The following is a 15,474-nucleotide window of genomic DNA, read 5'->3' as shown; positions in this document are numbered from 1 at the left end:
TATAACAATATAAAGATATTGTGAGATACCCTTCAAATGCACAGGTATACAACTGAGATGGATCGAGAGACTTTAAACAAAATTACAACATAGTAAATTATACTAACCTTAAGAAGCATGAACTTGTTGAGGGGATCATACCATTGCATTAAAAATATGCCATTAGCGACAGCTCCACAAAGGTATTTGTAGCCGTTGTATGGGTTACGACCAACACAACATCGTATGCATCCTTTTGTATCTGGTACTCTAGTAGTTAAAGCAAATTTCCTAGGAACCAGTCTTTCAGGAATTCTATTCATGTGAAGGGAAAACCTGTGAAGACTCTGTTTCCCATGAAGGGCAGGCAAATCGTGTCTGTACAACTGAGGTGTTTTTCCTGCAAGAAAAAAAAAAATCATTAGGGATAGTGTTAACCTGTAAAATCCTTCTATTTAACTACAAAAGAACATCTAAAAATGATTTAAAACATTATAAAACTATTTAAAAAAAATAAACAAAAGTAAAATGATAAATTAATGACCTGATAAAGACATGAGAACATCCTTGATGACATAAAGCCAAATAGTACGTCTAGGATAGAGCTGATCCATAGCAGTTTCATGAAGCTCATTTAAGTTAAGATCATAAATTCCTTCTTCTGCTCCGATCAGAATGTGTTGATCTCTAGTCTCAGGATGAATCCAACTGGCAGTGCAATGGATTCGCAGTGGACATCCATTAAACACCTATACAATAGGCTATTTTTAAAACAAGGAATTTAAAAAAAAATATATGCTAATAACTGATTATGTGTGATAGCTTTTATCAAAATTAACATAAAACTAAGCACAATAAATTTTAAAAATATTAAATGACAAAAATAAACCATGGTCTCTGCTCTTCTCTTCTTAGTCTTTAAAATTAACTAAGGAAAATTATATTACTTAAAAGTTGAAGTTCTTGTCTGTTTAATGTGATTAAAAAATGTGTTAGTTAAGTGATTTTAAAATTAGGCCACGTAAGTATAACTTAATAAATTCAGTCAATTGAAATGTAAAATATATGTTCTTAACCAATGTTATTACAATTTAGGAATATCATTCCCTCACTCTCTAGGATGTCAAAGTTTATGGATTCACATATTACATAACTGTATCAGACCTAACCTAACTAAGTTTCTTCCAAATAGATTGATACTAGACTAAAAACTGTGGTATCTGAATAAAAATGAAAGGGAGAGGAAACTTGGAACTAAATATGTGGTTTTAATTCAAAGAATAATTAAATTAAAAAATATTCGGTTCTTAAAAATAAAAATAGCAGGAAGAAAACCAGAGGCTGTTTGGAATTGAGGTGTAACCTTAGTAACCTCAAGTCTGCAGCAGCGCTAGTTCAAAAACAGTCTGGGGGAGGGGCTGACTTTATTTCGTGGCAGCCCCATAGATTGAAAACATTGCAAATTGCATTGAATGGATTAGTGTAGGATGAAAACAGCTGATATTTTAAAGATTATTTTCATGTTCCCATAATTATTCAAGTTCTGATTTAAATAAAGATGAGAAATAGAAAACATAGATAGAAATATTAAGAAAAACATGACATATGTAAATTAAAATTGGTTTAAATGGATCCCAAATATGCCATAATATAAAAAATGAGTTCATATCTAGTGATATTTTTGTCATTAAATAACATTTACATGAATATCCTAACTCTAAACATATTCTTCTAAACCAAAAAATAACAAAATATGTAAAATCAAAGCCTCTCAGAACATTAAATAACATTGTGAAATCATGCCACAACCTGTATTTCTCACTCCCTTAATTTTTTTTTTAAAGCCTGTAAAACCCACAAAAAGAAATTTCACTGAATGCCTAGAACAATGGTGCTTCTACATGGCCGCCTCATGCCATATTCTTTAAGTCATTCAGTTTATCATTGTTCCTCTAATGACTGATATACTCGGTGTTATGATTAGAGTATTTTATTCACCTTCTCTCTCCCTAATAGTATAATTTTAGTAATTGATCTCAATAAAAAAGTATGTTGAACATGTAAATAAACAGTATGGTTCCTCTACAACTCAGCATTATTTTCTAAAACCTCACATCCTAGGTATTTTTGAAAATCTTTAGCTAGAGAGTGAGGTAGTGCACTAGAAAGTGAGAACACCTCTGATATTCAATTTTGTAGTTGCTGTTTATATTTCTCATCTTTTTTCCAAAATTTGTATCAACATCCCATTGACAGAAAATGGTAATAATACTAATAACCTAATTCCAACTTATGGAACTTAAATCAAAACCAAGAAGCTGCTAGGTACTGTCCTTTCTTTTTTCCTATTGTCAACAAATTAATTGTTTCTGTTACTGTGATAGGTGTGAGTGAAGAGTTTAAGTGAAAAAAATTATTTAATAAATTATAATATAAAAGTACAAAAATTAGGGTTTCATATATATTTCATTTAGATTAGGAGAAAGACATAGAAAAAAGGAGACATACTTTGGAAAAACAAGCTCCCATATGGACTTTAGGAGTTGGCGGCAATCCATTACTTAGAGGCCTAGGAGGTGTATGCCTCTTTTTCTCCCTTCTCCGGGGAGGTACTGGAGGAGTATCTGATATAAGATCTGGTCCTTCAACTTCAACAAACCCTGAAACATCTATCTCAAATAAATTTTTTAAAGTTGCTAAATTAATTTTATAAATCAAACAATATTAATATGTTTTGAGGAGAAAATAGGTAGGTGTGCAGTGGACAACAAAATACATAGTAATAAATATTAACTGTTTTATGAGTGTCAACAGTTTAGACTGAATTGCAGGCCTTCAAGATAAGCTGAAAGATCGGCACACATAAAACAGTAAAACTCCATTGTGTATTTTATTTCTGAATACACCTCCAGCCATCATCTTGGTTCCATCAAAAATCAAAAATATTATCATTTCAATATGTTTTAAACAATGTCCCTTCCCTCCAAATAATAATACGTAATATACTAAAACTCTCGAGAACAAGTTACATACCAGTCACCAAACCAACCTTCTGAAGTATAAAGGTGGTAACAACTTAAGCAGTTGATCAGGAATACTAATAAAATTGAAAAATAGTATATTAAGTAGAAAAATAATGATTGTTACTTAATTTATAGAAATCCCACGTAATCGAGAAATGCTATGATATTGCTAGATTTCAGAATAAAAATAGATTAAATGAATACAATTAAAGTTTGATATCAATGATTGTAATGGGTCTTTTTTTAAGCCCGATAGAACTTGAAATTGTAAAAAATAACACAAAAAATTAAATTGTAATCAAAATTTTTTTTTTATTCGAAAGATCAATACGTGACATTAACATTTGAAAATGATTTCGGGCATAGGGGCACCGCGGCTGTTCTTGACGAAGCGCATTCTGTAAAATTGTGTTCAGCGATGAGGCGCATTTTTGGCTTAACGGGTTTGTTAATAAGCAAAATTGCCGCATATGGTCGTGCGATTTGACACCTCTCGATTATTTCCTGTGGGGCTACGTGAAGTCACTGGTTTATGCTGATAAATCAGCAACAATTGACGCCTTGGAGGCCAGCATTGTTCGTGTTATTCGTGACATACGGCCAGCAGTGCTCGAAAAAGTGGCCCAAAATTGGACGTCCAGAATGCGCTTCGTCAAGAACAGCCGCGGTGCCCATATGCCCGAAATCATTTTCAAATGTTAATGTCACGTATTGATCTTTCGAATAAAAAAAAAATTTTGATTACAATTTAATTTTTTGTGTTATTTTTTACAATTTCAAGTTCTATCGGGCTTAAAAAAACACCCTATATTAAGTAAAAATTAAATATTCATGTACACTTTATTACTTTTAAGCTTTGGTTACATAAATTATAATTAATCTTTTAATCAATTTTAGTACTCTTCAATATAAAATGTTTTTAGTGACCTTATTTGACATATATACAAACAAATCCCTTAATTTTCCTAATCTAGAATGTTGGCCTCTAATTCTCAGCCATTAAATTAGTAACATCAAATAAGGTCATTTGAAAGCATGTTACACATTCATAGTGAAAGAAGCACAACACGAAATTTACATGTTTGGACTCACAACATACCAAGGCGCAGCCAGTTCTAAAGTACAGAATAGATATTTTACCAGTAATAATTGTTAAAGAAAAGTATCACCCTGTGATGACCCATTTCTTGCTGAATCTATAAAAAAAATGGCCAGTGGTCTTGGGAAAACCAGCAGACAGATTTTGTAATTTGATTTTTAGATTCCATGTATTATATACTTAGAATATTCAATGCTGACAATTTGTTTAGAGATACTATACTCCTCCTCTATGAATTTTATAATCAAAAGACTGCTTCATTTAAACTATTATTGTTTAATTCTAGTAAGTTTTTTTAGATATTTCTCATCAGCTGTTTGAATTGTAGCCTTCCTTGTTCTTAATTAAAGTTGTGTTAGTGCCAGAAGATGTGCTGTAGAATGATACTCTGTATTGTTTATTTATTTGGCCAATAAAATTAGATTGGATAAATAGGAACCGAAATATTATTCTCTACAGCTTGAATTCAATACAATGAGATTGGGATCCTGAAGATTCATGAATAGGTGCCAGGTAAAGTAATTAAATTTGACAGAGATTTATTTCAGAATCTTTCAAGAAAAACTTAATAAAGTAAAATGTCATATGATTTATGTAATGCTATAACTTATATTCACCATTTTGAGGTAAATCATCATCCTTTTCATTAGGGCCACTATCACTAAGAGATCTTTGCCTGGAACCATTGAGAGTTAGTGTGTCAGTAAGACTCAAGATCTCATCCATAGAGCTATGTCTTCTACCCGTGCCATCAGGCCCTAAAAAAAATAAATAAAACATAAAAATTTAATATCTACTTATATAGTTGTCTACTAATGATCATAGAAAATATATCTTTATAACAAACATTCCTAGAAATGTTTCGTTCAACGCAATTTACAACAAAACATTTTTTTTTTTTTATATATAATTTATTTATTGTTATTTATAACAGTATAAAAATATATACAACAAGTAAATTTGCTGTAGGTGACATAGTGACATGTGGAGAATCTACCCATTGATAGAACTACAATAACTTCTCTACAGGAGAAGATCTCAAGGCCATCTTCTTTTCAGATGTCTAGGAGGATTATTAGGTAATGAAGGAGATGCCAGGTTAGAAACAAGTGCATTTGGGTGGTTGGGAAGTTTATCATGGAAGGAATGGTATCTGGTTCAGGCCAAATCGGCAACATATGGGACATTGAGGTCCAGATGGATGACTTGATTAGTGACAAAGTAAGGAGCATTAAGGATTTTGGACTGTAAGGATTGGATTCAGAAGGAATTTGATGGTTTAGTGGAGTCCCAAAGCTCAGCTCCGTATGTCTAGATCGGCCTTATAATAGTCATGTAGATCAGTCTTTTGTAATGGATTGGCAATTTAGACCGTTTGTTTAGTAAATGTTGTAATGGTCAGATTCGACAAACAGTTTCCTGTCTTTACAGTCTTGTATGAGGATTCTATGTCAGTCGTTTGTCCAGATATAGTCCTAAGTAACGGATCTGTTCGACAGGAATAAGTGGGGGTATTATTAAAGGATGCTGTAGGGCAAGAAGTCGTGGATTTACAATGAAGGGTAAATGTGATTTGGTGGGATTTATTGGAATTAATTTTAATCCTCCAGTTTTGGCACCATTCTTCAAGGGTGGTGAACAAAACATTTAAAACTACAAAAATGATTCATATTTTCTACTAACAGGTACAGAAAGTAATAAATTTATTAACCATAATATGTTATTGTTTAATATTATAATACTATATAATATTACGTTGACAACTTATTTCTTTACATAGTTTTTAAACTTCCTCTTGATTACTACTATCAGTTATTTCAACATTTTTCTCCAAGTAATTTTGGTTACTAATATAGCCAACGCTCAGTAACTCAAATCTCAGGAGGCAAATAGAGAAATTTCAATTTTCAAAATTTTTTTACTAATTGAGATTTAAAGATAAAGTTATTTTAGATTCTAATGTTGAGTTATAAATATCTCTGAACTGTGGAAATGTGCTTGCAGCTCATCTTTACTGGTTGGTATGTTTTCCAGTTTTCAAAGGATAAGTTGATGCTATACAAGGTTAATTTATGGATTAAGTATTAATATCAATAATAGTATGAAATAATTAATGTTTAAGGTAATGTTTGCAAAACAGTTACTCTTTAAACTTTTCATTTTGTGTAAGAGTAGATGTAAACAAAGGGTCATGTGTGGATAATCTTAGCTGACTTCTAATTTGTTTGATAATATTTGCAATCATTATTCATCCAATTTTTATTATTTCTAATGACATTTAATGTTTACCTAAATTCCTCTTACTATTTAGCATGGATTAGCAAAATAAAATATTTTCATGAATTATACTTTACTTTGCCAATTAACCACAATCCTTCTTTAGTTATGGAAACTAATTCCAATAGGTATGTAAAATTACCTCATATATCATAGAAGACCTTCAGGAAAACCTTCTTTAGGAATTCAGAACACTTTTTTAAAAATAAAACAGGTGTTCCTATAAAAATTGATAGCCAAGGAAGTACTATGTCAGCACCAAATTCAAATTCATTATAATTATTCCAGAAGAAAAAAAAAAAAAAAAAAAAAAAAAACGCCTAGGCCAATACACCTCCAGGCTCCACAACATAAAATTTGTTTTTAGATAAAAAATGAATTATAATTTTAAATTATTATTAGCTGATACAATAACAAACAGATCGAACTTTTTTTTTAACTATTGGAGAGGCATTTGTTAGTATGTCAACTATTTTGGCAATGTCACAATTTTCCCTTATACTTTTATATACTACCTTGAATACCTTTGTTTCTTCTCCACGGTCAATGTCTTAAAATGGAATTTCAAAGACATTTGAACTAAAACAAGAACAAAACAAATACATATAATGAAAAGCAAAAAAAAAATAAACATATTGTTAGGAGTAGGATCGATGAGAAAGCTAGAGTTTCCTGCTGAGAATTCTTTAGGATAAAAGAATCCTTCCTGACTCTTCCTGAGCTCTTTGAATGAAGATTTTATATCCTTACTAATGTGACTCTGGTCACATAAGGATCTGTAAACGTCAGGTTGTAAAAATGATGTGAATAAAACTTCGAACTACAATGTGAAATAGGTTTTCCACAGCTTGTTAAATAAAGAAAATACGAAAATTCTTCATGGGTTGTAGCTGTACAGAGTTAATTTTTTTCACCTATTCTAGATTTTTGCTCCCATAACATAAAAGTGACAAGCTGGTGTGATTGTATTATATTTATTATTTCCATCTGATAGATGTTGATGGTGATTTTTAGTGAAGTTAGAAGATCAACTATGAAAGAAAACCTTAAAATCTTTAATAAATTAGATTAAAATTTAAGGAACAAGATGAGCTATTAGTCACAGGAAATCATCAGAATTAGACATTAATATACTTCATACAATTTTGATTCAACAGTTCATATGATCATTACAATCATTGAATTCCAAAGAAAGAGTGAATTACAAGAACTAAACAATAAGAAATAATATTATAATTGGAATAAAATAATTTTATTGAATATAATTCAAGACGATGAGAGAAAAAAATAGTTAAATTACTAACCTGCAAGATTTGTGAAATAGTTATGCCCATGATGCACATCTGAAAGGTGGCTGGTGGTTTCATTATCACAAATTGGTAACGTTGCCCTGAAAATAACAAAATAAAATTCAAATGAATTAATGGTTGTATAGTCATAAATTAACAGAGAGAAAAGTAATTTTTATGAATTCAAAAAATATTTATTTCATCTTTAAATTCACTGCATTTGAATTTAAAACAAGCAGAATCTTTCATTTGAACGCAAGAAAATAAATTACTAAAACTAATCCATAGTTTATATCAAATAATACCTACATCACTTTTTAAATGAAAGGAAATGAAATATCAAAATTAAAAACAAAGTAGAGCTTAATTAATTATATTCAAAAATTCATAAAGTAGAGCTTAAAGAAATAAAAAATTTACAAATAAATTCATCATCAAAATGGAATTCTTTAATACAACTGTTGTTTCCTAAAAATAATGTTTTAATCAGATTAAAGTTTTTTTAGTGGGCGTTTCCACAACACTGATAATTTGCTAAGTGATGTACTGATTATAGCTTTATTACACATCATATTTGAGACATTAAAAAAAAAAAAACATACACTTCATATATGTTTTATAAGAGTATTAAATATTTAAAAATAAAAATAAAAATCTAATACAAAATAGACAGATCTACAGCATGCCTAAAAGTAATAAAATTTAGTTTAATGATGAGCTAAATTGGAAAATAAAGTAAAATGGTGTCTCAATATAAGTAAATTATTTCCAAATGACTGAAGTATATTTATTTAATACAATACAATATACTAAATACAACAAAATGCAGCAACTAGAAGAAAAATGATAATTTTATAAAACTTTTGTGTATAAAACACCTTTAAGACAAATACACATACTCGAAAAATCATTCAAATCCAAATAAAAATACCAATTAAATAATTTTACAACCAATTAAAAATTACTTTATCAACAATAAGTAAGAATAGAGAATTTTTTTATAAATACTACAACAACCTACAATCATATTATAAAATCATTGATGCAAAACTGTTTTGTAATTGAACGCAAGGAAATCTAAAACATCTCACTCCACCTGCAGAAAAGGTACAATGAATCGACCATTACCATACCCCTAAAACAACATTGAGTGAAACTGTAAGTAGGTATGGAAATTGGAATATAGAGATACGACCTTCTCTTCTAGTTTCAAAAGAAAAAGAACAAACGATATTATGACTCCATTTGGAAATAAGGTAGGATATAGCTGGCTGGGACTAAATGAAACAAAAATAATGGATCATCAGGAAAAATTCACAACAAAGTTGTTACAAGTTTTTTTTTTTTTTTTCTTTTTCGTCCAAAACTCTCACTGGAGTCCTAGTCTGCCTAACCATGGTTGGAGGTCAAAGTTTTTGATTTTGTGGGACAGCCACTCAATGAAAAAGTCAATGCCCCAGGCCGGATATGAACCGGCACCGCCAATAGACATCAAATTGGTAAGACTGTGTCTTAACCACTGAGCTACAGGCGCCCTGTTATAAGTTAATTCTTATAACTAAGAATTTATATTATAAGGTGTTTATCATTAATGATAAAATTATTTTAATATACATAATGTATACACAACCTTTATCTGTCTCTGCTGTTGCTTTCTTTCATGTATGTCTCTTTTGCAAATTATTGGGAGTTAGATTTTCAAGAAAGAAATAGAGCAACCAGGTACCTCTGATCAACTTTTATCAAACCAGGTCACCTTTCATAGGTTCTTGGGGGATTGATTTATTACTAAATTTACCTCATCAAAATGGGTGTAAAAGCAGAATAAAATAGAAAAACAAATAAGAAGCCTTTAGGACCAAAGAATATCAGTAGGGAGGATGGAATTGATTGGAGAAATCAAATAATAATAATAATAAATTATCTTCAATATTTCATTCCTCCACCACCCATTTGAATACATTAAAGACATAAAGGCACAACTACATTTGGTGTAAAAAAAAATTATATATACATCTCACAATTACTATTTATCAAATAGAAAATAAAAAGTTCATGCAGTTCAATCATAAGTTGCCAACAAATCCACATAAAAAAATAAAGATTTGTTGAATAGATGTAGCTAAATAGGGTTTTATCTTAATTATTTCTTTTTATCATAACTATTTATCCAGTCACACTAAATGTATCCTAGCTGTAAAGGAAATAAAATCAAGTAAATTATAATTAAAAAAACATATCACACACTGTCAAGAAGAATAACAACTAACTTAATAAAGTCTAACTCATAGAATAACTATAATACATTAGAAATATTAATTTATATATTAACAGTGACCCATGTAACAGAATAAATTAAGATAAAAATAAAGTACAAAGAAAATATACTAATCAATACACAATGATCAAATAACTTTAATTGTAATCTACGAGTAACTCATAAAATTAACTACAAATATAAAAAGTAAAAGAAGGAAATAGGTAAAATCAAGCATTTAAAGTTTTAAGTAAGAAGTGAGAGAAAGCTGCCAGGTTGCTGAAGATGCCAGAAATGTTAATAAGTTAAAAAGTCCAAGGAAATTTCTAAATAATATTCACATATACTTACTGTTGACTGTACTTCATTGATGTGTCATACAGCGACAGTCCTTCGTTTCCCCTAATAAAATAATTCAATTTTTCTTTCAGTCTAAACGTATTTCTTTACAATAATAATAAAAAAAAAAAAAATATCCCAATTCAAATCTGCAATCAAATTGTGAGAGAAAATTGCTTGAAAAATAATACTTTATAGATACAAATTTTATCCATAATGAGAACATTAATTACAAATATTCACAAAAAGAATAATGAAAAAAATGCAAGTATAAATAAGTTATTTAAAAATATTTAACAAAAAAAGATTAATATATTCAGTATTCTTGCTAAATTTATAAAGAAAAAAACTAATTGAAACTTTAATTAAAATCACTCTTTACATCAAAAGATAATAGGACATTAGTTATTCAATAAGAGGGACAACCATGTTGGTTATATGGTACTAACAAATGGTACAGAGGAAGAAGAACTGATTAAATGGAACATTCAGATAGGGGCATTCACAACATCTTTACAGGGATGGTGGGGGAGATGGGCTTCTAGCTGAGCTTCAGGCATTTATCTTGATAGACCAAAAGGATATTATATTTTTTGAGTAGAACCTTTCAGTAAATATATTCAAGAATATGTTTCTCAAAAATTCTTAAAGAGTGAATAGTATATACTGAAAGTAACAAATGTAAAAATATGTTGTACAGACAATTCTTCAAACTAAATAATTTAATAGAAAATCATTCAACGGCCATTGCAATTTTTAAAAGTTTTACAACTTTTGAAAATACATGAAAAAATGTTCAATAGAACTTTTAAGAAAATAAATTTCTTGCTTGAAATACAATACAATACAATAACTTAAATAAGAAATGGATAACCTTAAAATAATATTATCAATCACAAATTGTGCAGTTTTTAATCTTTAAAAATAGTTTACTCTGCAAATAATACCTAAAAACAAGTATTTTTAAATCTTTAATTATTATTTTAAAATTGTTTAAGTTTTCACAGAAATAAATTTCAAACAATACAATAAGCCAGGATTCAGAACAATTATAATGATGAATATATTTTTTTATGAAATAAGTGAATTTAAATTCTTTGAATTAAAGGATATTATATCTAAAGCATTACAGATTTTTTTATGATTAAAAATTTAATTATTTGAAACATGACAAATAAAACCAATTTAAGAACTGTAGATGTTTCAAAGTGGTAACCTTGGCAAATCAGTACATTGTGGGATTACAAAAGATATTTTCCTATATTAATAAATATGCGTAAATAGAAAAATAGATCATTGTAAAAATAAAAATAATATTATCCTATCTTTAAATTAAGATTACGAGAATCAAAATTGATTATAAACATAAATTTCTAACCCTAATGATGCATCTGAAAATACCAGGAGTACAAAGTTATTATTTTTTTAATGTCCCTATTAAAAACTAACAATTAAACACTTAATTATAACCATTTTTATCTCTAATTCAATGGATGAAACAAATATATACAGATACAGATAACCTCAGTTTATGTTTTATAAAAATATAATAGAAAATGTATTTGTATCTGTATATTAAATATGTCAATTGCAATATAGAAAAAAAAAATTTGTATGTTATTAACTGACATCTGTGCTGACAAAAATTTAATCTATATGCATTTTTCTAGTATATGGCATTGTAAAATTTTTGGAACAATCTATTAACCCATAAAAATTTTAATTATAATTGTTTATTCCCCAAAATCATCTTTCAGAACCCCCAGGAAGAGTCACAAATGATGATTTACAAGAAATACAGAAAACATGTCTTATAAAATATTATTTAATGTGTTTTTAAACCACAGTATTTACTCATTTTATTTTTGGCTAACATCAAAATCTCTTCAGTCAAATTGAAAAGTTTTGATTTAACTTAAGTATATATATATCGTTGTCTAACTATCAACAAAACCACTTAAATCTGAATTTTTAAATTTTTTTTTAGCTTAAATATTTCCTAACTTGTATATTATATGAATAAAGAAATATTTTATCTGAATCAAAATCTTACTATTTGAAAATTCATTATAAAGAGGTCCTGATAATACTGCTGAAAAACATTTTTCTGTCTAACACTGTTAAAATATCCCCAACTCAAAGCATTTCTTTTTCTTTTAATATTCCTAATAAAAAAGCATCATTTTTATCTTCTCTTAACTTTACAATACAAAAATATTAAAGTCAAAGCAGCTTTAACTTATGAAAAGGGTTAGTATCATTAATGATGTCTATTAAATATATGATTTTTTTTTTTGGATTGACATAGACTTGTTTGTTTTAAATAATACTAAAACATAATCTTGAATAATAAACAAGAAATATTTACGAAATATATTTTTTTATAATTCTTAGTAGCAGAGTGTATTTGATATTTTGAATATTATTTTACTGTGTCATTTCCACACACATTCAAAACATTCCAAAAGAGTATTGGGAAAATTGCTATTCCCAAAAACAAATTAATAATTCAGGCGCTGCAGAGAAAGTGTTACCAGTTTAATGGAGAGAATAGATTTAAATAATTTTAACACATGTAACAGTCAATGTAATCTCATATTAACTTAAGAAAAGAGGCATACTGAACACTAACCTGCTCATCCCATGTATCCTGTTAGGATAAAACAAAAAAGTATGCAAGTCAATACTAATTGATAATTAATTTAAATAAATTACAAATTGTGTTCCTGAGTATGGAACTAATGATTTTTTCATCAATTTGATGAAGACAGAATGAAAAAATTTATTTTCTTGAAAAGTTATCAATTTTTTAATATAGATATTTTTACCTGCTAAAAAAATTAACCTATCATATACACTTAAATTCATTAAATTTTAAGTATCCTCCTATTTCAAGCAACATTAAATTGTAAAGATCCAACAACCTGATGCCCTTTTGTATGTTTAATTAGTAAATTAATCATATAATGTTATTTTAAACACCCATGTTTAAAATTAACTTATCTGGTTTTATAGCTACACTCAATCTTCCGGATGCTGAGAGCTAACAAGGATTTGTTTCAAAAGTAAAATTAAAAATAAAACAAAAAAATTTGATATTTATAAAATAGTTAAAAGACATAGGTCACAGTAAAAAAAAAAAGTTAAATGTTGATAGGACTAAAAGATAATTTCTTACATCATAGAAAAAATTTGAAGATTTATTTTCCTGAAGCCCTAATTATTGTTCATTATTATTACAATTATTATTTAAAAATATTATTATTATTAACCAACAAGACTTAAAAATATATGGCTTTCTTCTGTAAAAATATTTCAACTTTTTTCTTCTAATAATAGCATCATATTATTAAACCTCAAGCATGCACAATCGATTTGAGAAATTCAATTTCATAATTGAAATTAATTGAGAAATTGGAATTCTTATTAAAATCTAATTAGATTTTAATAGAAACTTCTGGTGAAAAGTCTGAACATTTGTCAGTCCAATGAATCAGTCACAGTTTTCATGTTTACATCAATTAATTGAGTCGGTTTAGCATTGTGGAGCAGGAACGATCTTTTAAGTGCATCCATTCCAGAAGATTTTAGTCTCCTTAATGGATTGCAAATGGATTTATAATTTTGAAGATCCTACTAATAATAAAAAAAAAAAAATTATCCGTATTATTTTAAGTGTAAAATACATACCAAATCTTAATAAGTGATTCGTATGGTAAAGAAATTATGGAAGGGTAATATAATGAATTTATTTTTAACAAGAATTTCAATTTATAAACATTTTAGGTTGGAAGAGGGGAGAGATAAACTTAATTTTAATGGAAAAAATAGAATAGATATATTTTATTTTATAAAGAGAGGTCTTCTTCAATCAAATTCAATTTTCTAATTCAAAAATAATAAAAATGTCAAAAAATGCTGAAATCTATAAAGTTTCACTTTTAACACTCGAGAGTCTCACATATAAGAGAAAAATTTTTCAAACTTAATAGTTCATACTAACGTATGAAGTAACTTTAAGAAATAAGTTTAAACAAAAATGAAATGAGCTACAAATTAAATTATCTAGCCATGCAGTTATTTAAAAATCAACTACATGATCAGAAGTAAAAAAAAAATTCTCTGAGATTCCATAAACTTAACTAGAAAAATAAATTTTAAAGAACAAGCAAGACATTTATTTTGCAGTTTTCAGAACAGTAATATGAGTTTTAGAACATACACTGTTTAAGCAATTATCCTGCCTGCAAGTAACCAGCTCAGCTGAAGTTTATTTGTTTTAAGACTTGCTACAAAAAATTAATAACACTACCATCAAAGAAGAAGACACAACTAGGCTATTTGTATTTCATAATAAGACCATCAAACTATATTTTGATTCAATTACAACCCTGGGATTCAAATTTACAACAGAACTTCTACGTTTTATTATCAACAATAAATATTTTAAGCAAGCAGTTATTAGATAGATACTTTCAAAATAGATTGACCAATGGTCCATTAATGATTAAAGAAAAACTGGTAAATAAGTATGATAAACAAACTAAACTCAGGAAATAGAAAATTGTATAACAACTGAGAAACATGCATTTACAAAATAAAATTGTTGAATGCAAAAAGGTGATTTTAAAACAACTTCTAAGATACTAATAAATTAAAGAGGTATAATTTCTAAACTCTCAAATGGATGCAAAAACTGGTTAAAAAACAACAAATTCAGGTAATTGAAATAAGAGAGGAACTTAAACCACAATTTTTTGTTATTGAGGATAGAGAGATAAATGCAAAATTAAACAATAGATAAATAAACCAAAAACAATATTAGTAATAATAAAAGAAAACAATGAAGGAAACAGTCCAGTATCTACATGTTAGTGTGAATAAGAGGGCAATAGAAGCACAAAGCTTTACAGAAAAACAACAATATATAATCCTGGAACAAGATAAATCAATTTGTCTTTTGTTTTATGTATTCTTGTAACTATTTTTTCTTAAAGTTTTGATTTTCAAAGATTATGATAACTTCTGAAGTATACAATTTATATCTCATATTCCTATTGAGCACTAAAACCTAATAGCTGAAAATTAAAACTTTAATCACCTAAAGATATTTTTTTTTTTTAAATAAATTTTAATACCACTAAGCAATTTACTACATAAGATTAAATCATAGAGAAATATTATTTAATAGAATAATTTTTTTAAATTTAA

General features: G+C 27.9%; 1 protein-coding gene across 9 annotated transcripts in view; it reads right to left on the bottom strand.

The window, feature by feature from the left end:
* Positions 1-15,474, bottom strand: part of hppy (MAP4K3-like protein hppy) — a 53,033-nt gene that overhangs the window by 10,967 nt on the left and 26,592 nt on the right. For 2 of the 9 annotated variants that reach the window (XM_014429346.3, XM_014429349.3), the window contains 7 exons: positions 12,896-12,913; positions 10,276-10,326; positions 7,683-7,768; positions 4,719-4,859; positions 2,488-2,648; positions 524-728; positions 108-379 (listed from right to left, as the gene is read on the bottom strand). In XM_014429346.3, the coding sequence (XP_014284832.1) occupies positions 108-379; positions 524-728; positions 2,488-2,648; positions 4,719-4,859; positions 7,683-7,768; positions 10,276-10,326; positions 12,896-12,913 (934 nt within the window). The remainder of the gene's footprint in view (positions 1-107; positions 380-523; positions 729-2,487; positions 2,649-4,718; positions 4,860-7,682; positions 7,769-10,275; positions 10,327-12,895; positions 12,914-15,474) is intronic. The other 7 variants (XM_014429348.3, XM_014429350.3, XM_014429351.3 and 4 more) reach the window with 5 other exon arrangements.

Source organism: Halyomorpha halys, unplaced genomic scaffold (genome assembly GCF_000696795.3).
Source record: "Halyomorpha halys isolate HHAL.00 unplaced genomic scaffold, Hhal_1.1 Scaffold790.1, whole genome shotgun sequence".
NCBI lineage: Eukaryota > Metazoa > Arthropoda > Insecta > Hemiptera > Pentatomidae > Halyomorpha > Halyomorpha halys.
The sequence above is the reverse complement of the archived record's forward strand: the minus strand, read 5'-3'. Positions and strand labels throughout refer to the sequence as shown.